This window comes from Dendropsophus ebraccatus, chromosome 8 (assembly GCF_027789765.1).
Source record: "Dendropsophus ebraccatus isolate aDenEbr1 chromosome 8, aDenEbr1.pat, whole genome shotgun sequence".
Taxonomy (NCBI): Eukaryota; Metazoa; Chordata; class Amphibia; order Anura; family Hylidae; genus Dendropsophus; species Dendropsophus ebraccatus.
The window spans coordinates 51,927,556-51,955,377 of record NC_091461.1 but is presented as its reverse complement, the minus strand read 5'-3'; the positions used below and the strand labels follow the sequence as shown (position 1 = coordinate 51,955,377).

The window sequence follows — 27,822 nt, the reverse complement described above, 5'->3', positions numbered from 1 at the left end:
AAGGCCACATATACACATTTCATAGGCTGTCCGTAATTGCAGGCCTGCAGGTATGGGCAGCACTATGGATCCATTTAAATGGCCCTGTTTATGCGTTCTGTATGTTTTACAGATCTGTTCTCAATAATCTGTGGATCATTGTTCTCTATTGAACAGGTCTGTGCATTGCCGGATGTATGAATGCAGCCTATGGATGCACTTCAATAGACCATCCATGGGTACGGGTCCACGACTACAGACAGCCTACAGAATGTGTATTGCTAGAAAACATTTAGTAAAGTGTAGGGGACTGATGAAATGGTGTACAGTGGTACCTTTGTTTAAGAGTAACTTGGTTTAAGAGTGTTTTGGTTTAAGAGCTCACAGGTTTTCAAAATTGTGAATTGGTTTACAAGCTCCCTGTACTGGGTGGGAGGGGGAGTGGGGGAGGGGCATGGTCTGCATAGTGTGGTCTACAGCACTGTACTCTGACTCTGTCTCCCTCACCTTCCAAATCATAGCAGATCCACTTCAGGCTGGGGCTTGCATCAGGGGACAGGACTGTGGAGGTAATCTCGCCATAGCTGTAACCCCTCTCCTCCCTAAAAGAGAGTGCTGCTATACTGTGCTCACATCTGTCCTGCTCATTCCTTCATGCTCCCTGCAGTCTCTGTCAGTCCTGATTGGTCAATGCTAAACTCACCCCCTTCCCCATTGCTGTCATGTGACTACACAGACCTCTGACAGCAGACCTGCTTCTCTATTCTAGCCTGTTGTACTAAGCTACTGCATTATAGGGATCTGCAGTTCCATCCTGTATCACCACTGTATATGCTTTCTCGTAGTGTAGCAAGTGGAAACACACATTTGTACTGGAGCAGTATACACATTGGCTGGGTATTAGTGGTCTACTTGCAAGGCTGCTATATATTGTTTTTGATATTTGCAGGGCTCGTCAAATTGAATATTTTTGCAAATGCATCCATTTAGCAAACTAACCTCCATCTCTTGATATGCTGCTCTTTCCCACCAATTGTTGACAGCCTGTTGTCTACCTACCGCCACTCTGCTCTAAAAGCAGTGGTTCAGCTGGTGTGTATATATAGCTATAATGTAGATGTGTAGAGATATTCTTACACATAGCCCTGTCCCAATTGTCCTGCCGGATTCATTAAAGGAGAAGTTCGGCCCAAACTATTTTTTAATATGTTATTACTTATGGAAAGTAAGACAAATTTGTAATGTACATTAATTATGGAAAATGCACATATAGGGCTATTTCCCTTAATTTAGTACATCATGGACTTTTCAAATTCTCTGAAATACTGTGACGTCACGAATCAGGGTGTAATTCCAATGGAGTGTCCAGCAGGGGGCGCACTATATATAGAAGTCAATGAGTACCAAATAGTGAGCCCCTGTTGGACACTCTATGGAATCAATTGATGTGTATGTAAATGTAATATACAGTATGTTTTTGATTGAATACGTTTACAGAATACTTTGGGGAGCAAGTGTCCTTGCTCCCCAAAGTATTCCAAAATGTATTTAATCAGTACATTTGGAGGGCACTGAGCAGGGAGGGAGAGAGGTGCCTATACATCTACCTCCCCCCTCCTTCCCTGCTCGGTGCTGGACATATATACACAGTACTACCTGTCCTATCCCCATTATGCCGCTGCCGCACAGCTGCTCATCACAAGGGCCCCCTCCTCTACTCCCCCTCCTTCCACCTTCCAATTTCTAACTATCCCGCCACTCACCGCCGCCGGCTGCTGTTCTCTGCATAAATGTATTCAATCAAAAACATACTGTATATTACATTTACATACACATCAATTGATTCAATAGAGTGTCCAGCAGGGGCGCACTATATATAGAAGTCAATGGTACTCATTAACTTCTATATATAGTGCGGCCCCTGCTGGACACTCCATTGGAATTACACCCTGGTTCGTGACGTCACCATATTTCAGAGAATTTGAAGATTCAATGAGCTACTAAATTAAGGAAAATAGCCCTTTATGTGCATTTCCCATAATTAATATACATTAGAAATTTGTCTAACTTTCCATAAGTAATAACATATTAAAAAATAGTTTTGGCTGGATTTGTCCTTTAAGAGGTGCAGGAATCTGGCCTCCGGAGCAGGTGTAATTCCTGGTAAATCTGGCGCAGGAGGAGGCCACGCCTCCTCCCTAACTTGCCACGCCGCTCTACCTGCCCTTTGGGTAAGCGGGGGATATGGCGTACGCCAGGAAGAAGGGGTGATTCTGCGTCTTGTCCCTGGCATATCCTTCAGCTACATACATGAAACATCCCCTCCATAGTTTCTATATACTGTCTAATACATATATAAATATGTACACTTTAGCTATATATACTGTATATATACACTAGCCAGGCCACTGTTTTTCTTTTAGAATAGAGTGGTTGTTGGTAACCTGAACATGATATGTCAACATTGGTAGGGAAAGAGCAGACATATCAGGACATTGCTAAATGAATGTATTTGCAAAAAAAAAAAACTAAGTCTTACAAGTTTAACTATATTAGTTGAGATGGGAATACCCCTTTACAATTAGTTTGCACTCTTGTTATACTATAAGTGAAGTATGTTGCACCTTGCGGGGGTGCACAATGAGGGAAATAAATAAAACACTACGTTATCCAAAATCTAGTGCAATTACACTTTTTAGACACCTGTTCACCTTGTGCAATAGTGTGCAAAGTGGTAACGGCTTAAAGTGATACTGTCCCCCCCCTTACACTATGTGCGATTCTCTGCACCATTGCTGTAGTTTGAATACACTGTTATCGGCCACACATTTCCTATTTACACAGATGTGCGGCTGATAGCAATGATCTTACCAACTGCAAAAAAAGACTGTTGCTTGTTCGCTGGCTCTTTTACATGGGTCAGTAAACAAGCCAAACAGCTAAGTTTTAAACAGAGAGGTATGTCACTACTAGAGATGAGCGAATACGATTCGATCGAGATGATATTCGATCAAATATTGCGGTATTCAAAAGACTTGAATTCAATTAAGTAGTGTGGCGAATACATGGGAAATATTCGAAAGCCCTCCCATCGCAGTTGGCGCTTTTTTAAAAATCCAATCACCATAAAGGGAGGCCGTGAGGGACCCTGGGAGTACGCACGCAGCTCCCGCCTCTTGACCGCAGATGCGCTTTCAGCCTAGTCAGGGTGAGATCTTGCAGCAGGGAGAGAGATTTTAGTAGTGTTTTGGTCAGGCAGGCTTACTACAGAACCCAAAAGTCCTTTTCAGGGCTAATATCCAGCGAAAAAGTCATCTCTGAATCAAAAGCCCTTCCCAGTGATAAGAAAGCATCAGCATCAACATCAGCATCAACAGCATCAGCAGGTGTATTTATTCCAGTACCCTGTGTGTACAAGTGACTTATAGTGACCCGTTTTAACACCACTAAGCTGGGCATATATACAAGTGACTCATAGTGTGGCACGTGATACACATTGTGATACATATTGTTCCAATAGCCCAGTAAAGGCACATCATACATACTGTTCCAGTAACATTCGTACAGGATTACACGAGATACGCGCGAATAACATGACGCTCTTCGGACACACATTGGAATCATGTATGTAACACTGCGCAAAAAATACGAACGAAATGTGTGAACATTGCCATAAACGTTCGTAAAGCATTTGCAAATATTTTTCCTTCGCAACTGCGGAGAGTGGCATTATACTGTGATTTTGGGGTGTTGGGTGCACCCAGGCATGCTCCCCCTAATGTCCCAGCGCCATTCTGGAGGTGTTGGCATCGTTTAGGAAGGTTTCATGGGAGGCTTGGGGACCTTCAAGTGGTCGAATTTGGATTCCCAAGTGCCGTGAATTTTTTTCCCCATAGACTATAATGGGATTGAATATTCGTTCGAATAGTCGAATCTCAGTGCCTATTCGATTCAAATTCTCGAAAGTCGAATATTTCACTACTCGCTCATCTCTAGTCACTACATACAGTAAATGCACTTTTCCTCTTTCAGTAGCAGTCTGTTACGTCTGCAGAAAGTTCCTTCTTCAGCAAGTTATATAATCCCATAATTGAAAGTTATTTCCATCATCTTGAACACTTTATTGATAAAATTGAAGATTAAATAATCATTTTTCAGTATTTATTAAACATTTTGTGCAAATCAATGCCAAAGTGCCATTATATATTAATTTAATTTGACAATTTTTTTTTATTAGAATAGTATACAGTATGGCGATGTAGTAAAGTAGAGCACATCAACCCCGTGTAATAGACAGAGTGTGGACCTGCTGTGCTGCTCAACTGGTTTAGCTTTGGGCCATACTAGGTCACTCCACAAGTTTGGTCCCGGTGTGAGCAGCAGCGGATTCCCAAGGAGTCCAGCAGTACCAGGGAGGAGACAGATATCGTAGTAAGATGAAGGCAAAGGGTCAGGCCAGGCAGTTTCATAGGCAGATCGGACAATCAGCAACAGGAGAGGCACACGGTACATACAGGGGGCAGGCAGGAAGTGTAATCCGGAGAACAGGCACAGATCAGTTTACACAGAGAATCAACAGGATCAAAGAGATGCGCCTTCGCTTAGAATGCACAAATGCAACAACGCTCAAGCAGAGAAGAGCAGGTCAAGATAGTTTAAATAGGTGCAGGTGGCTGTGGATTAGCAGAAGGCACCAGAAGGCAGAGAAAAACTTTATAAATCATTATTATAAATCCAGAGCGTTTGGCCACATGCTCACCCTAGTGGCCAGAGGTGTCATTGCAGCAGGGACTAGAAGGAAGAACAAGATGCCATAAGACAATAGAGCGAGCAAATCCAGCGATATCAACATGGAGCCCATCAGGATCAGCATCAGCAAAGCAGAGGAGCAGACAGGAGCAGCACGGATTGCTGCCAGGAGTCTCCCAGCAGCCTAACACCCAATTGTAGTGTGTGAATTTTTATGCCCAGAAAGAATACACCATTTCCTGCAGGACATACAGCGGCTTATAATTATGTGAAGACCTCTATAGAGATCCCAGAAAAGACACCTCAGATTCCTCTTCCCCTCAAGCCTTTACGTTGTTTCAGTGAAACATTGAGACACCACAGCTACACCCCCCTCCTGCCCCCCCTCATAGTATTTTAGTATTTAAATGTACATAGTAAATAAACTCTTTAAAGATACACTTGTTCTACTGATCTATAAAAGATAAAAAGGAAAGATCTTGATAGACTTTTCTTCTACATTTGTTCAGGTATCAACCTGCAGCTCACAAAGCTCACTCACATACTCCTCATTGTCAGGGTCATATTTCAGGGCTTGTTCATAGCAATCAATTGCTTTATCTCTTTCTCCACTAACCTTGTGGATAAAGCCAAACAAAGCTAAAGCCTCAGCATCATGACTATTGTTCGTAAACATTTTTGAAGCAATTCTTTTTAGAGCCTCTACACTGAATTCTCTCTCAATCTGAAGTATATTAATCTGCAGACTCATTTTATAGTACTTGATGGCTTCAGATTCAGATCTCATGCTGAATTCCTTGAAACGTCCATAACTGCAATAGATTTGCTGCTTTTCCTCATCTGTAAGATTGGCGAGTGCCAAAATGGCTTGAAATGTATCCTCTGCTTTCTGATATTTCTTAACTTCGCAATATAGTTTTGCCAAGTCTTTATATGCATAGACAGCTGTTTTCTTATACTCCAGCACTTTCTCTAAATGAAAGATGGCCTTTTGGCTGAGGTCACTTGATTCTCTGTCTGTTTGTGTGTTACGCCACTTTCCAGACTCCTATTTCTTAGTTAAATACTTTTTCCTGTAACATAATCCTATTTGGTAATGTAGAAATCCAGAAGTTGGGGTGAGATTTATGGCAGTTTCTAGGACTCGCAAGGCTTCATCCACCATCCCAGCTCTCCTGTAAAACTTTGCTACATACCGAAGCACATATGGAGAGCTTGGGGCCTGTTCTAATGCTTCTTCAATATATGTTTTTCCTTCATCACTTCTATTAAGATCTAGAAGCTTCAAAGCAAGAAGCGCCTTCACCACGGCATCATTTGGATTCTTCTCTACTGCCCGTTCCAGTAGCTCTATGGATCTGCATTCTGAAGCTGGACATTGTCTGCCATTAAAACCTTCCAGTCTATAGACCGCAGTTGCGTATCCGGAGTTCCACTCAGGATCTTCTGGCTCTAGCTCCAAAGCCTTCTCAAAGCATTGTTTTGCTTCTTCATAATGGTCTGCAGAAAATGTTAGCAGTGCCCAGGCCTTTTCCCCATAGATTTCAGCTCGGTCTGATGTGTCTTTCAGTTCTTTATGAATCTGCTCTACTTTATCTATATATTTTTGAGACTCTTCATACTGGTTAAAGTAGTAGAACACCCAAGCATAATTTCCATATGTCACCAAATATCTGTGATCAGTCCCATCTGGATAGTTCTCTTTAATCATTTCTTCTGCTTTCTCCAAAATGGCAATTGCTTTTGGGTAGTCACCTTTCAGATGCATCATATAGGCCAGTAGATTGTACACCATGTATTTGTTCTTGGTGACAAGAAAAGTCACCTGATCATTCAATCTGTCTTCTAATTCAGTGTGCTTCACAAGCAGTTCCCATGTAAAGTGACATTTAAGTTGAAGTAAATGAGTCTTCAATGCTTCCTCTGATATCCCACTGTGAGAGAAGATATTAGAAGAGATTGCTGTTACTAATTAAAAAACAATTGATAACATATACACATAAACATGTATTCTATATTGTATATGTTTCTTGAATGTGCTAGTATCTAGCTAGAATATTCTCTGCATGCCTTGTAGCCTGTATATAACAAAATAACTTTGATCTTGATTAGAGATGAGCGAAGCAGCTGAAAATTTGTTTTGCGAGGTTTGCAAGTTTTGGTTTCGATTCGAAAATATTAGCGCATCAAATGCAAACAAATCTCATTAAAACAGCCAAACTATAATAAGTACAATAGTGGGAATATTACAGAGTAGCATCTGTAACAACAGATGTTGTTGTTACAGTGTCAAGAATTGGAAAATGACAACTTTAAAAAAAATGTCAATCAGCCAGTCAATCATTCAGTTCCCGCCATGGACAGCAGTGGACCTTGTTGGAACAGCGACATAAAATATATACATTTTCTAATTAATTATTTAACACATTTCAATTCCTCTTTAAGAACCCTTTTACCACCCCCCTATGTGGCACTCTTTGTATCCAGTAGCGGTCTTTGGCACCAAGCACCCTAAGCGATCGCTTGGGGCCCCCAACATCCAGGGGGGCCCCCATGCCCCGCTCTTGTGCTCAAGACCGCGGGACCGCGGGCCGCTGCCCCGCTCGCTGCTGCCATCTGAACTGTAACTATGAGCACTCGTAATGAGCGCTCATAGTTACATGCAGCAGCACTGACAGGGCGGGAGACATTGGCTCCCTTCCTGTCAGTCACTCTTGTGGCTGCAGGAAGGGTTTTTCCCTGCGGTCACAAGTGGCAGCTTTGTCCTTGTAGTGCCGGCGCTCCAGTGACATCACTGGAGCATCGGCGCCAGGACAAGGGGAGTGCGGCCTCTTGTGATCGCAGGGAAAACCCTTCCTGAGGCCACAAGAGTGAAGAGAAGAGGAGACGCCCGGACCCAGGTGAGTATAAGTGTTTGTTTTATTGTGTTATATACTATATGGGAGGGGGAGCACACAGGGGTCTATATAAATGGGGGGAGCACAGAGGGGGGCTATATAACAGGGAAAGCACAGAGGGGGGCTATAGACTACTGGGGCTTTACAGGGGGGTCTATATACTACTGGGGGCAACACACAGGGGGTCTATATACTACTTGGGGCAGCAGAATGGGTTCTATATACAACTTGGAGAGCACACAGGAGGTCTATATCCAAGTGGGGTAGCACACAGTGGGGCTATATACTACTGGAAGAGCACACACGGGTCTATATACTACTGGTGGGGCACACAGGGGGTCTATATACTACTGGGGGAACATACAGGGGGTCTATATACTACTTGTGAGGCACACAGGTTGTCTATATATAACTGGGGGAGCACACAGGTGGTCTATATATAACTGGGGCAGCACACAAGGGGTCTATATAATACTGGTGGGGCACACAGGGAGTCTATATACTACTGGGGGAACCACACAGGGGGTTTATATACTACTGGAGGAGCACACAGGGGTCTATATGCAAGTGGGGGAGCACACAGGAGGTCTATATCCAAGTGGGGGCGCACGCAGGGGGGCTAAATACCCCTGAGGGAGCACACAGGGGGCCTATATACTAGTGGGGGAGCACACAGGGGGTCTATATACAACTGGGGCAGCAAACAGAAGGTTTATATACTTCTGGGGGAGCACACAGGGGGGGGGGCTATATATAACTGGGGGAACACACAGGGGTCTATATACTACTAGGGGAAGAAAACAAGGGGTATATACTACTGGGGGCAGGACACGAGGGGTATATACTATGGGGGGCAGCACACAAGGAGTATATATTACTGGCGGTAGCGCACAAGGGGTATATACTACTGGGGGCAACACAGAGTGGTCTATTGTTTTGGAACACGTGTCGAGGGGGGCCCCAGAAATGCCAAGACCGTCACTGTTTGTATCCTGTTAGTTTAAGTTGCACTAGTAGAAGTGCCAATTTAATTTCGATTTCAATGTATTTCAGTTAGATTTTAATGTAGACGTAGAGTGACCCAGCGTGAGCTGCAGTCTGGTAACAGATCAACTGACGGGCAATCCCAAAGGCTTGGATAAAGGTTGCAAGTCAGACCCATTGGTCAGGCGAATACTAGCCAGGCTGGTTTTGTGGAAAAGTCAGTAGTCGATTCTGGAGCCAGCATTCATCAGAAGAGTCCTCACGTAGTAGTGCCAACATCATTCACTTGCCTGTATCTCTTTAAGAAAAGTCACCGTAAAAATATTTTCCCACCATAAGTACTTATTATACATTTTATAATACATTTTTTTTTAAAAAATATCAAGTAGTATTCCTCCTTTACATCCCCAATAATACAATAATCCACTAGGAAATACACATAGTCAATTTGCATACTTTTAAAGAAACACATCTTCAGATTAACTGCCCTTGGTGTAGACCAATTAAACTATTTGCAGCACAGACATATATTATCCACCGCATCTTAAAGTGACACTGTCACCCCCTTTTTGCATTTTGACTTCTCTCCACAGGTGTAAAGGGTAAATGTTACAGCTTTCATTATTTATTTTATATTATTCGTCATGGTGCTTGTTCTGGTAAAAAGTGGTTTTTATTATCTGTGGATTGGTATATGTGGGCAGGGCTTCACAGGCTAAGCCCCACTTAGCCCCGCCCCCATCAGTGACATCCTCGTCGCAAGGCCCCGCCCCTCAGCAGCCTTTGGAAGGACCATAAAGATCTAGGCCCCACCCCCCAGATTGACCAACACCAATGGCCGCTAAGGGGGCGGGGCATATGCAGTGATGATTTCACGGATGGGGGCGGGATGATGTGGCGCATTAGAGACTAAGCCACACCCCTTTGGGGGCAGTAACAAGCGATAAAAGTACACTTTTCACAAGAACAAGCACCATGATTAATAATCTGAAATAAGGTATGGAGACAGCTAAATTAGTCATTTAAACATTTTTAATGATGTAAAAATGACAAAATGGGGTGACAGTGTCCCTTTAATGCCTCCACAAAGTGCACCATGCAACCCATACCCCAAAAACAGTATTATCCAGGCACAAATCCCCATGACTATGTTTCTCATAGGGGGCATTTTCCTGCTTGTTACCATGGTTTTTTAGTCACTGGTACTTGTAACAAGGAATAGTAGCAGTCATGTTCCATTTTTATGGACACACATGGTGACTGGCTATTAAATGTTCTTGAAGTTTTTACAATATCACCAAGACAGTTGGATATTGCCCAATGGTTTAACAAAGGGTACTTATTGTTTACATTTTTAATAGCCATTGTGGTTTCTTGAATGGTATAAACCTATAGAAATGTTTCATCTTGCAAATATATATTGCAAAGGATGATGTCCTCTAACTGTGATATAACAACCTTCTAAAGCTACTACCAGCAGTAATTTGTTGCTGAAAGGAATGTTATCTTGCGTAATTTAGTGTGAATTCACACCTGAATAGTTGATGGAGCGAAATAAATTAAAGGGAGTTTAAGTTATAATGGGTTATAATGCCACTACTGGTGCTTTAATAGATAGGACAGGCCACAGATTTAACCAAATTAGGGGGGAGGGGGTCCACTGGGAATGGAAGGGGTTGCATTTTTTTAATGGTTTGAATGGACACTGAATTCACAGCACCCATTGACTGATAATAGGAATTTTGTACGCAACACCCAGTGACATAGTATAATGCCCAGCTAGCATCCATTGAGTTGGTATAATGCCCAGCCAGCACCCATTAACTTGGCATAATGCCCAGCCAGTGTGGTGTCCTACCAAAGGTGTTACTGCTATGTACATCCTTGGCAAACGCCTTTACTTATTGCACTTGTGTATAGATGAAGGAAGTACTAAGATTTCGCCACAAGATGTTGCTATGATAGATTTGTATGTTCAGATGCTGCACAGGTGAAGTGTGTAAAGGGTTATTGTTTCTTTGTGTGTCACATGGGTCTGCGAACCAACAGGAATCTGTTCTTCTCTCCTATCACCTTTCTCTTTACTTCTTCTGTTTGCGCTGTTCACCCACTCACAGCGCACTTTAGATGCCCTGGGAGGAAGGAAGTCACGTGGGAGACAGAAAGAGTCGGTAAGGCTTAGCTAGAGCCCCGTATGGGTAGGAAGCAAGACAAGTCACAGCTAACAGTTTTTTCCTCAGCTATGCTACACCACTGTCAGGAATCGGGCCGTGCGTTCGGCTCAGCGTCCATAACAACCAGAATGCTTATGTTTTTTACATACTCTGCTCTGCTGCTCCTGGTTGTAGCAGTGTTCAAGTGTTGCACTCCACCTGCTGATCAGCACTAGGTGTTTGCAATCACAGTGATTTGATTGACAGCTGACTCACCCAGTTAGCTGTCAGTATCTGGGTTGGGCTGGGACTTCTAATCCTACTTCTAAGTCTTTCACTTGATCTCAAGTTCTCTGCCTGTGATAGCGCCTTGTGCCTTGACCTAGCATCTCCTGATTGTGTTTGTTTAGTGATTCTGACCTTTGGATTTTGTGACCTCGACCTCGCTTTTTAGATTCTGATTTTGTACCTTTGCTGCCCGTTTGTTGCTGATCCTGACCACTGACTATTCTATTATTGTGTGAGTTTGTCTGGTCCTTGTTTTGTTTTACACTTATTACAGTCCGCAGTAGCCTTAGTACTGTTGTGGCAAGTAGGTAGAGCCAGCTGGGGCAAGTGCCAGTTACAGAGCTGCACTCGTCTGTTGTCTTCTCAGACCCCTACCTGACAACCACACTATGCAGTGTTAAAACCCCTCAGGAGAGGATAAGTCAGAGACAACCTCAACAGTGCAGGACAGTATGCACTAAAGCCAAAGAGCTAAGAACTGATCTAGATAGAGCAAAGTTGCGCAAAGCCTAGGAACTCTATATTGCAGCGTGGTTGTCAGCAGGAAATCCTCAGCATTCCGCTCATTCCAAGTAACAAGGTCTGGGGCTTGTGTTACCCTCTAGGAAGGTTCAGCCGAGTCTAGTGGGCAGAAGGTGGTGTGAAGACTAACAAAAGGTCAATACACGGGCACAAGTGTTCTTCTTCTTCTTCTCCTAAGGTGTTATTCTACCTCATCCTCCAAAATCCCGGCAGAGCACAGTACTACTTGGGTTGAGACTCTCACTATAAAAAAAAAAAAGGGAGGGTAATGCACAGCTAGGTCACTGGTGCTAACGGTGGGACATACTGTAAAGACCACAAATTCATATAAGAGAAACAGAGGTATGTCAGAACCCACCAAGCACACAAATGTTAATTGAAAACTATTTAATTGAAAAATATGTATACATAATCTTTATTCATATATCTGTACACACACAAAACGACCCTATACAAACCCAAAAATTTAAAAAACACTTAAAAAACCCAAAACATATCCAAGAGGGACCCATAAACAATACATAGGGTCTCTACCTCCCCATACTCAGCTCACTCTATTAAAACCAACACTCTATGCAATATATATATATATATATATATAACGCCTGGAGTAGTGGACCCACTGGACCGTCACCAGCGATGGCACTAACCTCACCAGGGAGCGGAGTCTAAGGGGCCGCTGGTTTTCACCAGAGCCTGCCGCAAGGCGGGATGGACTTGCTGCGGCAGGCGACCCCCAGGTCGCTACCCCTGGCTTGGTTGCTAGTGACGGCAGGCGAGGCGTGGCAGGAGCAGTAGGCAGGAGATGGTGCTGGCAGAGGTCTGTAGGCGTAACCGCAGGTGACAGGCTGAACACAGGAGCAATGGTGAAACAGGGGAACAGGAACCAGGAACAAGGACTAGGGACCAGGTAGCGGATAGGAATCAGGAACAGAGACTAGGGACCAGGTAGCGGATGGGAATCAGGAACAACAGGGAGCTGGGCCAAACGCTATGGGAAGCATGTAGAGGCTCCAACACGAGGGACAGGGCATGCTGGGATTTATAGGGAGTGATTGAGTGCAACTACCAATTAGGGACGGACTGGCCCTTTAAATCTGAGACAGTCGGCGCGCGCGCGCCCTAGGAGCCGGGGACGTGCGCGCCGGCCGGCACAGACGGAGACCGGAGCGGGACGAGGTGAGGCGCCCCCCGGGGCCGAACAGACCGCAGCGCCGGATCCCTGCACAGGGACCCCGGCAGCTGCGTGGGATAGAGGGCGGTCGCGGCGGCGGCCCTGAGCATGGGACGCCGCCGAGGCCATGACAGTACCCCCCCCTTTGGCCTCCACCTCTTTCTAGCCTGCAGGAACCCCTTGATGAGGTCTTTGTCCAGGATGTTATCCTCGGGTTCCCAGGACCTTTCCTCAGGACCAAATCCTCTCCAGTCCACCAGGAAGAATCGTCTCCCTCTGACAGTTTTCATGGCCAGAATGTCTTTAACAACGTAGACGTCGTCAGAGACGGCTTGTGGAACAGAGAACGGAGTCTTATCGGAGAACCGGTTGAGGACCACTGGTTTCAAGAGGGAGACATGGAAGGCGTTCGGAATCCGCATCGTAGGGAGCAGGCGGAGTTTGTAGGTGACAGGGTTGATGCGTTTTAGCACCGAGAAAGGACCAAGGAATCGAGGACCCAACTTGTAGCTGGGAATCTTGAGTCGAACATATTTGGCCGAGAGCCAGACTTTGTCACCTGGAAGAAAATTCGTGGCAGGTCTCCTCTTCTTATCAGCCTGGTCCTTCATGCGTTCAGAGGCTTTGAGTAAGGACTGTCGAGTTTGCTCCCAGATCAACTGCAGGTCAGATAACAACTCCTCCACGGCTGGGACCCCAGAGGATGGAGAGAGAGGCAGAGGAGGACGAGGGTGATGCCCGTAGACCACATAGAAAGGAGACTTGCCTGTGGAACTCGAGTCCAGATGGTTATAGGAGAATTCCGCCCATGGAAGTAGATCGGACCAGTTGTCTTGGCGGCTGGACACAAAATGACGTAAGTAGTTACCCAGGATCTGATTGACTCTCTCCACTTGCCCGTTGGTCTGGGGATGGTAGGCCGATGAGAAGTCCAGCTTCACTTGGAGCTGCGAGCAGAGGGCACGCCAAAACTTGGAGACAAATTGAGAGCCTCGATCGGACACAATGTGAAGAGGCAGTCCATGCAGGCGGAAGATGTGTCGGAAGAACAACTGAGCCAGACGAGGAGCAGAGGGTAGTCCAGGAAGGGCCACGAAGTGAGCCATTTTGGAGAAGCGGTCCGTCACCACTCAAATGACTGTATTGCCCGCAGATGGGGGTAGGTCCGTGATGAAATTCATCCCAATGTGGTGCCAGGGATGGTCAGGGACTGGCAAGGGCAAAAGTAGGCCGGCAGGTCTTTGACGGGGAGACTTATTCCTGGCACAGACTGCGCAGGAAGCCACAAAGTCCTTGACATCCTGAAGGAGATTGGGCCACCAGTAGTGACGGGAGATCAATTGCCCGGTCTTTTGAGTTCCTGGATGCCCGGCCACCAAAGAGGAATGCCCCCACTTCAAGATACGTTTTCGGAGTGCGGGGCGCACATAGGTCTAACCGGGAGGCAGCCTCTGCAGAGCAGATGTGGCAACTGGTACTAGGCGATCGGGAGGTATTATATGACGAGGAGATTCCTCTTGCCCCATGACATCGGATGCTCGGGATAATGCATCGGCCTTAATATTCTTCTCGGCTGGACGGAAATGAATGGTATAGTTGAACCGAGAGAAGAAGAGAGACCACCTGGCCTGCCGGGGATTGAGGCGTTGAGCCGATTGGAGGTAGAGGAGGTTCTTGTGGTCCGTGTAGATGTTAACGGGATGTTTAGCCCCCTCTAGGAGATGACGCCACTCCTCCAGTGCCAACTTAATTGCCAGGAGCTCACGGTCCCCAATCGTATAGTTCCTCTCGGCAGGGGAAAAAGTCTTAGAAAAGAACCCGCAGGTTCTGGTCTTGCCTGATCTGTCCCTTTGTGAGAGGACGGCTCCTGCGCCCACAGAAGATGCATCGACTTCAAGCGAAAACGGCCTGGTGACATCCGGACGGACTAGAGCAGGAGCAGAGGCAAAGGCAGACTTTAGGCTATTGAAGGCTTGTTCGGCCTCAGGAGGCCAACGTCTGGGATCCGCCTTCTTCTTGGTGAGAGCCACAATGGGTGCGACCAGGGTCGAGAAGTGAGGGATGAATTGCCGATAATAGTTGGCGAATCCAAGGAAACGTTGGATAGCTCTAAGTCCCACAGGGCGTGGCCACTGGAGGACAGCGGAGAGCTTGGCCGGATCCATCTGTAGACCCTGGTCGGAGACGATATATCCAAGAAACGGAAGATTGCGCTGATGGGAAAACGCACTTCTCTAGCTTGGCGTACAGATGATTGGTCCGTAGTCTTCGCAGGACCTGACGCACTTGTGCCACATGAGTCTGCTGGTCAGGGGAGAAGACCAAAATGTCGTCAAGATAGACAATGACGCAGACATAGAGGAGATCTCGGAAGATATCGTTCACGAATTCCTGGAAGACCGCTGGGGCATTGCATAGGCCAAATGGCATGACCAGATATTCGTAGTGCCCATCCCTGGTGTTGAAAGCGGTCTTCCATTCGTCTCCTTCACGAATACGGATCAAGTTATAAGCTCCCCTGAGATCCAGCTTGGAGAAGATCCTAGCTCCACGAAGGCGATCGAATAGTTCGGGGATTAGCGGAAGAGGATAACTGTTCTTGACAGTCACCTTATTTAAGCCCCGGTAGTCAATGCATGGGCGGAGGGAACCGTCCTTCTTCTGCACGAAGAAAAATCCGGCGCCAGCGGGGGACGTGGATTTACAAATGAAGCCCTTCTGTAAGTTCTCCCGGATGTAGGAAGACATGGCTTCAGTCTCGGGCACAGAGAGGGGATATACTCGACCCCGTGGAGGAGAAGTTCCCAGAAGAAGGTCTATAGGGCAATCATAGGGCCGATGAGGTGGTAGGGAGTCCGAGCCGAGAAGACATCAACAAAGTCTTGGTAATCCTCCGGTAGTCCAGACAGAGGCTTGGCGTAAGCAGGTGACCTCGTAGAACATTTGGGTTGAGGAGACCTCAGGCACCTATTAGGACAGTCCTGGCCCCAACTGAGAACCTCCCCAGTTCTCCAGTCAAGCTTAGGGGTATGTAATTGCAGCCAAGGAAGACCCAGCAGGATGTTAGAAGAGGAATGGCGCAAGACGTAGAAGGAGATCCTCTCCTGATGTAAAGCGCCCACCTGGAGGATTAGGGGTACAGTCTGGCAGTGTACCGCTTCGTTAAGAATCTCGCCCGTGACCGAAGAGATAGACCGGGATTGGGCTAGCTGGATCACGGGTAGCCGCCATCTTTGGACCAAGGAAGCAGAAATGAAACTGCCAGCAGCGCCAGAGTCGATGAGGGCAGTGGTCTGACGAACTTGCCCAGAGGGTGTCTGGATGGAGACTGGCATAGTCAACCTTGGAGAGGTGGCATTCACACCTAGGGAGGCCTCTCCCACCGGACCTAGGTGCGAGCGTTTCCCGGACGCTGAGGACGTTGGGGACATCTCTGCCGATAGTGATCAGCGCCACCGCAATAGAGGCAGAGATTCAGGTTCAGTCGACGAGTCCTCTCATCAGTTGTCAGGCGAGCACGTTCCACCTGCATAGGAACCTCTGGAGACGACTGGGACATGGGAGCAACGGGATTCTGGAACACCGGTGCCAGCCGAGGATGGCGACGGGGCAGACTCAGACACCGTTCTCGCCGGACCTCCTCCTCTCTCTCGGAAAACCTGGTGTAGACTCTGGTAGCCAGTAGGATGAGTTCGTTCAAAGAGGTAGGCAGGTCTCGGGCAGCGAGCACATCCTTCACTTGACTGGACAGGCCCTTTTTAAAGGTGGCAATCAGAGCGGCCTCATTCCAGTCTAATTCCGCAGCCAGGGTGCGGAACTGGATGGCGTAATCACCAACGGAGGAAGTCCCTTGGGATAAATTGAGGAGAGCAGTCTCAGCCGAAGACGCACGGGCAGGTTCCTCAAAGACAGAGCGGAACTCGTCCAGGAAGATTCGGAGATTGGCAGCAACCGGATCATTACGGTCCCATAGTGGCGTGGCCCAGGCCAGAGCTCTACCTTCCAATAGGCTGATAATGAAAGCCACTTTAGAGCGCTCGGTGGCAAACTGACTGCTTAGAAGTTCGATATACATAGTGCATTGGGTCAGGAATCCTCTGCACAACTTGGGGTCACCTCCATATTTACTTGGTAGAGCCAGTCGTATTTTTGAAGAGGCTGCAGGAGGTGATGACTGCTGAGCTGTGGTATGCTGCTGTACGGCTGCAGTCAGTTGTTGAATAAGCTGTAACTGTTGCTGGATCTGTTGAGCCTGTAGGGCGACCACTCGGGCTACTTCGCGGATATCAGGCACCTCGCCGGGATCCATGGTTGGAGCCTACTGTAACGCCTGGAGTAGTGGACCCACTGGACCGTCACCAGCGATGGCACTAACCTCACCAGGGAGCGGAGTCTAAGGGGCCGCTGGTTTTCACCAGAGCCCGCCGCAAGGCGGGATGGACTTGCTGCGGCAGGCGACCCCCAGGTCGCTACCCCTGGCTTGGTTGCTAGTGACGGCAGGCGAGGCGTGGCAGGAGCAGTAGGCAGGAGATGGTGCTGGCAGAGGTCTGTAGGCGTAACCGCAGGTGACAGGCTGAACACAGGAGCAATGGTGAAACAGGGGAACAGGAACCAGGAACAAGGACTAGGGACCAGGTAGCGGATAGGAATCAGGAACAGAGACTAGGGACCAGGTAGCGGATGGGAATCAGGAACAACAGGGAGCTGGGCCAAACGCTATGGGAAGCATGTAGAGGCTCCAACACGAGGGACAGGGCATGCTGGGATTTATAGGGAGTGATTGGGTGCAACTACCAATTAGGGACGGACTGGCCCTTTTAATCTGAGACAGCCGGCGCGGGGACGCGCGCGCCGGCCGGCACAGACTGAGACCGGAGCGGGACGAGGTGAGGCGCCCCCCGGGGCCGAACAGACCGCAGCGCCGGATCCCTGCACAGGGACCCCGGCAGCTGCGTGGGATAGAGGGCGGTCGCGGCGGCGGCCCTGAGCATGGGACGCCGCCGCGGCCATGACAATATATGTACAATAGAGAGTAGATTGGTGTATTGTGTGTGTATATATATATATTGCATAGAGTGTTGGTCTTAATAGAGTGAGCTGAGTATGGGGAGGTAGGGACCCTATGTATTGTTTATGGGTCCCTCCTGGATATGTTTTGGGTTTTTTAAGTGTTTTTAAATTTTTGGGTTTGTGTAGGGTTTTGTGTGTGTACAGATATATGAATAAAGATTATGTATACATATTTTTCAATTAAATAGTTTTCAATTAACATTTGTGTGCTTGGTGGGTTCTGACATACCTCTATTTCTCTTATATGAATTTGAGACGCTCACAACATCCTCCTCTCTGCTACTCTGCTGCTCTGTATCACTCACTACGCTACTCAGTCAACACGACTGTACTCCACACTGCATTCCTGTCACAGATTCAGTTGCTGTATTATCAAGTATTTGTCTACAAAGCGTTATCAAGTGTATTATTCAGTGCTTTATCAAGAAAAACACCATAATTTTGTATCCTGCTGCAAACAAACACTTTTCTAGTAAAGTCAGCCTATTTATGGTAGAAAGACACTGTGATTCTTTGCCTTCCACCGACACAGCACACACCCCAACCTTGGGGCACTTCCCCTTTCTGTGGGTGGCAGATCCAATAGTCCGCAAGGTTCTCTACACTGCTCTGGCCATCGGTGATTATACCATCCCAAGGGACCCAGTAGCATTCCGGCAGGACACTGACCACAGGGGAAAAGGGTACAAACGACCTTATAAAATAAAAGCAGGCATCACATCTGTGTGTCCATCCAGCTTTGGCGTCACAACGTAACACCCTAAGGTCCGGCTGTATCTTGGCCATCCACCCCAGAAGTGGCGTCACACCTCACCATCTAGCAAGTGACTGGCCGCTCCTCTGATACAACACGTCAGGGAGTCACCACACCAGCACCCATTACCTTGGTGTAATGACCAGCCAGTGACTTGGTGTAATGCACAAAACCAGTACCAATAAACTTGTGATACTGGACACTGGCTTCCCTGAGGCCATATAAAACCACCCACAATCTACCCAGAATCTGCTCACTATCCACCCTTCTCCCCTCTTTGTCCTTATCTCTCTGTATTTCTCTCTCTGCTCTGTACTAACTCCCTGCTGCAATCCTGCTCTCCACTACACACAGCTGACTAACTGCCTCCAGGAAGCAAATAACCTTATATAGGGGTGAGGGGGAGGTGCTGACATCACAGTGGGGTTTGCAGATGATTGGACGGTGACCCCTAAAATTACAGACATGCCAGGGAGGCCAAAGAAAATCTCATATGTAAGGGTGAACATACATCTGTAACGTGTTGATATGTTTCCTGGGCCTCCATGGCATGTCTGTGATTTTATGGGTCACTGAAATAAATAAACATTTAATGGTTCATCTGCCTATGCTGCTCCCATCTTTTGGAGTTACTGCAAATTTTTAGGCTAACTTTTAGCTTCACACATGGTATTACACCGGCTGGGTCACAGAACAGCCGGTGTTACTGAAGATCTTCCCGGCCGGTACTGTAGTTTTGTTTGCTTGTAAGACCTATTGTATATACATGGAAACAAACTTTACCATACATAGTATGGCTAAAAATGGTTTACTGTTCTGCCCTCTTTAGGGGAGATTTATAAAAATCTTCATATCTGTACGCCGGTCTTATGTAAATCCTAAAAATAAACATAGACTTGGAAATAAAAGTACAAACGACTTGGAAATAATGACTTTGTGAACATACAGTAGCCTTAGGCAGGGTTCAGGCAGGGCTTTTTTTTTAATTTTTAAATGCCACTAAAGTATTCACATAAGTATATGTATACACATAATTGTTTGTTGGCCCAAACACAGGTGTGGATATAAAAGAGAGGAAAAGTATCTGTTTTTACTTTTAGACATTTCCTTCCTCCTGGATATATTCCTGAGTTTGGCTAAAACACAGCATTAAAACTGAAATGAATCTAGGCAGGCATCCCACTACAGTCTAGGGTTGTGACTTGATCTATATGTATAAATAATTTGCTACAATTGTTTCCTCCACTTTTTCACTTGGAAATATGGTTGTGATTTTATTCTCTCATACTTTTCGTGTCCAATGTATTTCCTGTACAATTTTTTCTTTTTTGAAAATCCTATTAAAAAAAGTAAAAAAAAAACTCCCTCAAAAACTGCATGTGTGATTCCTATAATTAACTCTTGATATGTTGCACAGACTCAGTCCTGAGACCCCTTTCAATCGCTGTTATAGCTGGGTGACGTGTGGCAGTGATGCTGGCCACCCCGTCCAACTACATAAGCGCCATTGACTTATAATGTTGGATTGGATGGCCGGCATGTCAAATACACAAAACAATGTAGGAAATGCAAAAGTACTTACCTCATTTTGTCAAGTATCTTGCTCCTCCTGTCTCTGTAAAGAATAAGTGTGAACCCATGCTTTTATAGCCGGGCAATCCTTGATGAGGTGTCATCGATAGAAGGAAAAGATAAACAAGAAATGGTACTGATAAACAATATCATAAGCAGAATAAACAGAAACCGTCTGATATTCGATATGGAATAGAAACTAAAACCAGCTATAGTATGTTATCAAACAGACTGCTGAGAGAGAAATCATTCTTTCATTAGCTTTATCCTTTACTCTTTATAAAATTAGCCTTTATGTCATTTTTACTAGTTTTAGATCACCGCTGAAGAACAATGATGAACATATATATAAAGCATTCACTGAAAATAACTAAAGAACCCTTACTAAATTATCTACTTTTTCTTATCTAAAGTAAGTAAAGTATGACTGGGTTTACTTGGTAAGAGGGTGTTGCTAGATTGTTACATGTATGTACAAAGCTCCTGCTCCATCGAAACCAGGCAAAATAATAATCAGGTTACGGCCATCAGTTACGTACCAACTCTATACATAGAAACATAGACACATAGAAGATTGCCGGCAGAAAAAAAAAACACTGGGTCCATCTAGTCTGCCCTTTTAGTATTTCCCTTGTTATTACCTTAGGATAGATATATGTTTATCCCAGGCAGGTTTACATTCAGTTATTGTAGATATCAAACACACCCATTGGAAGTCTGTTCCAAGCATCTACTACTCTTTAAGTAAAGTAATATTTTCTCACATTGCTTCTGATCTTTCCCCCAAATAACCTCTCACTGTGTCCTCTTATTCTTGAGCTCAGATTTTTTCTTATTCTTAGTCTTATTTTGTCCATTAAACAGATGGTCCATGGTGGGATGTAAACCCATGGCTACGATTGCATGGAGTTGATATGGACATCAGTTAGTCTGTTTATACACAACTGCAACACATGCATAGTGGCTGACGAGTGAGTAAGGATTGGGTGCAGGAGCTGAGCCTGTCCTATATCTGGCAGGTGATGGCTGCAAACCTGACAGTAATGGTCAACATTGTAGATCACTCCCTTGCTGCTTAAATGCCATGAGAACAGAGATTTAAACGGTTTTGACAAGACATGGTGTTTGGTGGGTTTGATTAGTAAACCCGAAATGTAATCACAAGGTGCTGACCAGTTGTTAAGGCAGCCTGGGACCTTAGCTAGGCCTCAGTGCCTGCTGTAACAGATCTACTGAGCTAGCCTGCCTAACTGAGATAGGCATGCTGTACTTATAAAGGGCTGATTACATAAATCAATGCAATAATACATGATTGCTAATCAATGCTAATACAAATACAAATACATGATTGCTTATAGGCATGTGTTATAGTGCGTTTACACAGACAGTTATCTGACAGATCTTTGAAGCCAAAGCCAGAAACAGACTAAACAGGGAACAGATCATAAAGGAAAAGACTGGGATCTATCCTTTTTGCAAATCCATTCATGGCTTTGGCTTCAAAAATTTGTCAGACAAATCTCTCTGTGTAAACGCACCATTAGATAGGCTAATAAATATTTTCAAAAAGTAAAAAAAAAAGGTTTTAAGAAATAAAAAAACCTTTCTTCCAAAGGAAAATAAAAATCACTGCCTGTTTATTTAGCATTGAAAAAATGTCTTAAGTATTGCTACATACATAATTATATATACTAATAAACATATAGGGCCACATTTATCATCCGGCGAATGGATGATTTTCGGCGGAAAGTGCCGATTTGCGTCTTTTTTAAGCAAAAATGGCGGATTTGCGAATAAAATATTCGCAAATCGGCACTTTCCGCCGAGTACGCCAGGGGGCGGAAAGGGGGCGGAAAAGGGGCGGAGAGTGGGCGGAACGGAGGGCGCGGACTCAGAGTCCGCGCGATTTATCATCCGTTCCGCCAAAATGTACGCCGAAAACCTACTCCAGTCCTCAGCTGGCGTAGGTTTTCGGCGGTGCGCAACGGCGCGCACGGGATTTATGTAGAGGCAGTCCTCCTCTACATAAATCTCCGTAGCGCCGGAGCTGCGGGGGCATTTTTACGTCCGGCGTAAAAAACGCCGGACTTAATAAATGCCTCCCATAGTTTTTTATCCTATTTGGTCAATGGTGTACATGAAAATTTATACCAAACGCAAACACTTCAGTATTTAGGTGACATCACACTCCAGAAATAATGCAATAAAAAACTATCAATAAGTCCGATCTAAACTAAATGGTATGGATAAAACCTAAAGATCATGGCATACAAACTGAGCTCCTACAGAGCCCCATAGAAGGAAAAGAAAGGTTATAGGGGTCAGAATATGGTGATATACCATTACAAATTACTATAGGCTATGCAGGATTAGAAAAAAACACTACTTTCATGCAAAAAACAGCATCACCCCTATCCTCCAATTTGTGTGTGGTATTGCAATTCAGTTCTATTCACTTTAATGGAGCTAAGCTACAAATTGCAACAAAATATCTAAATTGAGGATGGGAGAGCTGCTATCTGTGGGAGAACTCAGGCACTTTGAGACCTAGCGTTATTCTTGAAATGTTCCAATAATAGATTACTGTGTGTGACTTGTCTATGCTATATACCTGTGGTATATTTTATGATTTAAAAAAAATTCTATTTGAGTCACTGTATACCACTATAATAATGTGTCATAATTTTAGTTTTTATTGGAAACCTTAACCCCTTAAGGACAGAGCGTGAAATGAAGTGTGTAAGAAATTTGAAAATTTTTATTTTCTGTGCAGAGATTTTATTGTAATCCAATATCTTTTATAATGATAAACCTATTAGCAGAGAAATGCACCCCAATATTGATTGCTTCGTTTCTGCAGTTTATAGAAATACCCCATATGTGGCCCTATTGCGCAATTTGACGCAACCACAAGCCTCAGATATAAGGGAGCGCCTAGTGAATTTCAACGCCTCCGTTATATTTGGTCATTTTTGACTGTATCACTTCAGGTTGGCAGAGGCTCTGGGGTGCCAAAACCTAAAAAACACCACTAAAGGGACACCATTTAGAAAACTACACCCCTCAAGGAATGTAACAAGGGGTGCAGTGAGCATTTGGACCCCACAGGTGCTTCACAGATTTTCAGAACAATGTGGTGTAAAAATGGAAAAATTCAATTTTTTACACTAAAATGTTGTTCTAGCCTTCATTTTTCATTTTTACAAGGGGATAAAAGAAAAAAAACAAAAACAAACGTGTAGCGCAGTTTCTCCCGAGTACGGAAATACCCCACATGTGGACATAAAGTGCCAAGCGGGCGCAGAATGAGCCTCCAAAGGGAAGGAGCGCCAATTGGCCTTTGCAAGCTGGATTTTACTGGAATGGATTTCAAGGGTCATGTCGCATTTACAGACATGCTGCCAAAACACTGGAAACCCCCCACAAGTGACCCCATTCTGGAAACTACACCCCTCAAGGAATCTAACAAGGGGTGCAGTGAGCATATGGACCCCACTGGTGAAGGGCACAAATGTGGAACAATGTTACGTGAAAGGGAAAATTTTCATTTTTTCACTTTCACGGCACAAATGTTCCCGTCATCAAGGGGTCCATATCCTCACTGCACCCCTTGTTAGATTCCTTGAGGGGTGTAGTTTCCAGAATGGGGTCATTTGTGGGGGGTTTCCAGTGTTTTGGCAGCACAAGGGCTCTGTAAATGCGACATGGCGTTCATCATCCATTCTGGCCTCATCCAGCCTGCAAAATCCAAATGGCGCTCCTTCCCTTTGGAGGCTTGCACTGCGCTTACATGGCGCTTTATGTCCACATGTGGGGTATTTATGGACTCGGGGGAAATTGCTCTTTTTTCTCTTTTAACCTCTTGTGAAAATAAAAAATTTAAGGCTAAACCAACATTAGGCTGGGTTCACACTACGTATATTTCAGTCAGTATTGTGGTCCTCATATTGCAACCAAAACCAGGAGTGGATTAAAAACACAGAAAGGATCTGTTCACACAATGTTGAAATTGAGTTGATGGCCGCCATTTAATGGCAAATATTTGCTGTTATTTTAAAACAACGGCTGTTGTATTGAAATAATGGACGTTATTTACTGTTATATGGCAGCCATCCACTCAATTTCAACATTGTGTGAACAGATCCTTTCTGTGTTTTTAATCCACTCCTGGTTTTGGTTGCAATATGAGGACCACAATACTGACTGAAATATACGTAGTGTGAACCCAGCCTTATAGTGTAAAAAATGTAATATTTCATTTTCACGCCATATTGTTCCACATTTGTACCCGTCACCAGTGGGGTCCATAAGCTCACTACACCCCTTGTTACATTCCCTGAGGGGTGTAGTTTCCATAATGGGGGTCACTTGTGGGGGGGTTCAACTGTCTTGGCAACACAGGGGCCTTTTAAATGCAACATGGCCCCTCAAAATCCAAACCAAATGGCGCTCCTTCCCTTTGGAGGCTTACCCTTCACCCGCATGGCGCTTCATGTCCACATGTGGAGTATTTCCGTACTCAGGGGAAATTGCTGTACACATTTAGTGTTTTTTTTTTTTTTTATCTTTTAACCCCTTTTTAAAATGAAAAAATCAAGACCAATGATTTAGTGTAAAAATTAAACATTTTTTACACTAAATGTTGGTCTAGCCTTGATTTTTTCCTTTTCCACAAGAGGTTAAAAAAGAAAGTGAACACAAAACGTGTAGGGTAATTTCCCCTGAGTACGAAAATACCCCACATGTGGACATAATATGCCATATGGGCACAGGGAAAGCAACCAAAGGGACAGAGCGCCATTTAGAGGCTGGAATGGAGGATGGAGGCCATGTCGCAATTACAAAGCTCCTGTGCTGCCAGGACAGTAGAATCCCCCCACAAGTGACCCTATTCTGCAACGTACACCCCATGAGGAATCCGAAAAAGGGGTACAGTGAGCATATGGACCCCACTGGTGACGGGCAAATATGTGGAAGATGTGCCGTGAAAATAAAAAATAATTTTTTTTCATTTTCACGGCACAAATGTGCCCGTCACCAGGGGGCCATATCCCCACTGCCCCCCTCGTTAGATTCCTTATGGGGTGTAGTTTCCAGAATGGGGTCACTTGTGGGGGGTTTCTACTTTTCTGGCAGCACAGAGGCTTTGTAATTGCATCATGGTATCCTCTAATGGGAATGGCGGCCATACCTATTTAGCTGGAGAAAAGGGACAATTCTAATTTATTTGGGGGTATTAGGCCAATTATTAGTTTATAAGGTTGAAAATGACAGGTGTCCATCAAATTCAACCTGTGTTGATCCAGAAGAAGGCAAAAAACCCTCATAAGGCAGACGACAGTAGCCTCATCACAGGGAAAAAATTCCTTCCCGACTCCATAATGGCAATCAGAATAATCCTTGGATCAACGTGAGCCCTGAAATAGGAATAAGGGACAGAATTTAGAAAATATAGAACTCCAATGACGTGTGGTACGCCTTGAAGCGATCCAGTATGCAGAGGCCGGGTTGATCAGGACAGGTGGCACACTGGAAAATGGTGTTCTTCCTGATCCCCCTGTTACGCCACACTCTGCACTTCTTCTGGGGTCTCCTGTTTTCCAGTGGGGGGGACGTCACCTAGAAAAATATTGCCCTGGTGCAATACGGGGTCCTTCATATCCAGAAGCGCTGGGTCCGCTCCATGGCTGCTAAATATTAGGGCTTTATTACTACTGCTGATATTTTCGGATCGTACCACAAGCTACAGTAGCTCGGGCAGTGAGGGACCGAAAGCAGGGGTGCTTGTATAAAAGTTATCCCCGTACCGGTGGTAACCTTTATCCAGCAGTGGGAAGATCAGTTCCCAATCGATCTTCCCACTAACTCCGAGGATGGGGAGGGACATTTGGGGGCTGGATTCGGGTGTCCCTTCCTTCATACACTCTAAGGGTACGTGCACACTGCAGAATGGCGAAGGATAACCCTTTGTGCATTCCGCAGCTGGCACTTACCGGTGGACTGATGGAGGCGCGCTGTTCATTCTTTGGACGGACAACGGAATCCACCTGTGCATAGAATGGATGGAGACGCACGCCTGCATCAGTCCGCCGGCGGGTGCAGGCTGTGGAATGCACAAAGGGTTATCCTTCGCCATTCCGCAGTGTGCACGTACCCTAAATCTGTAAGTGTACCCTGAGGTACGCTCACAGAGTTTGTAGAATTTCACGCCATACCGTCATATCTTACTGGGACTGTACTGGCGGAAAAGACGTGTCTGGGGGGCAGCGTACGCTACGCTACCCCCCAGACACGTCACTGGATGATGAGGGTGAATGGAGGAAAGAAGGATCCCTCCAGTGTCGGAGGCAATAATAACGTATGCGTCCGACGCCGAAAACACCCTGGGAGCCATTTTTATACGGGGATTGGTATATGGGGTATGTAAATGTGTAGTGGTGTAGTGTAAAACTTTATTTCATGTAGTGTGATGTAGTGTAGTGTTTTTTATGTGTTTTTTTGACAGTAAGAAAAAATATCCCTACGCCAAGAAAGGAGCTGCTGATAAATGCTGCACTTATGTGCGGCACTTATCAGCAGACAGTGGCGGTAGGATATAGGGGGGAAAAAACGCCCTTACGCCAAAAAGGAGGAGTTGCTGATCAGCGGCGCACTTACATGCGATACTGATCAGCACTCAGCGGCGTTAGGGCGCAAAAAAAAAAAAATCTTTTTAACCCAAAGCAACTGATCAGTGAATTATATTCACTGATCAGCCGCTAGGGGGCAGTAGGGCCGACGCTGCCGGAGATTGCCGAGGCCCGCCGAACCCGAGGACCTGAGTGTTTCCGAAGATTTCCGACGCTGGACGACCGAACCCGGAAGTGACCCGACGAAGACGCGAGGATGGCGCGGACCGCAGATCGTTGCTCCGGACGCCCAGATCAGGTGAGTATGGTACACCTGCACCACACACCTAGCTGAGGGGTGCAGAACCCGGCAAAACTGTTTTTTTACAGTATGATCGCCGTGATGGGCCGGCCGGTACTGGCCGGCCTATGACGGCGATCGTGGGGGTGGCATCGGCACCATCTTTCTTGGGGACACTTATGGCGATTGGTGCTGTCTCGGACAGCACCAATTGCCATTGCTTTCCGGGTCACCAGGTCACCGATGACCCGGAAAGCTGTTTTCAGCTGCTATATGCTGATCTGTATTGATCAGCCTATAGCAGCGATCGTCGGCACGGGAGGGGTTAATCACCCCCCGTGCCGACGAGCAGAGATGGCCTGCTATACATTATAGCAGGCCATCTTCCCTGACCGCTGTGTGTGAACACACAGCGATCGGGGAAACATCGGGCGTAAGTATACGACCGTTTGCGTTAAAGCCCACCCTGCGTGCGGGGGCGTATACTTACGCCCGATGTCGTTAAGGGGTTAAAGCATATGTAAACAGTTTGAGAAGCATTGTGTTAGATTGTTGTTGACCAAGTAGGCACATGGATGTGGATCTGGTACATGAGTACATTCTTGAGGTGTTCCAAGTACCTTAGATTGCATAAGACATCCCTGCGGTATATTTTTTTAAGAATTTTTTAGTTTTTTGTTTGAGTCACCGTATACTACTATAAAAATATGTTATAATTTCTGTTTTTAATGGAAACCACAAAACAGATGTAAATAGAGCCTGAAATGTACC

General features: G+C 45.7%; 1 protein-coding gene across 1 annotated transcript; it reads right to left on the bottom strand.

The window, feature by feature from the left end:
- Positions 1–4,126: 4,126 nt before the first annotated feature.
- Positions 4,127–20,175, bottom strand: LOC138798574 (interferon-induced protein with tetratricopeptide repeats 5-like). Its single transcript, XM_069979089.1, has 2 exons — positions 20,153–20,175; positions 4,127–6,662 (listed from the first exon to the last, which is right to left on the bottom strand). The coding sequence occupies exons 1-2, from the start codon at positions 20,155–20,157 to the stop codon at positions 5,777–5,779; spliced, it is 891 nt and encodes a 296-aa protein (XP_069835190.1). The 5' UTR covers positions 20,158–20,175; the 3' UTR covers positions 4,127–5,776.
- Between the last annotated feature and the right edge of the window lie 7,647 nt (positions 20,176–27,822).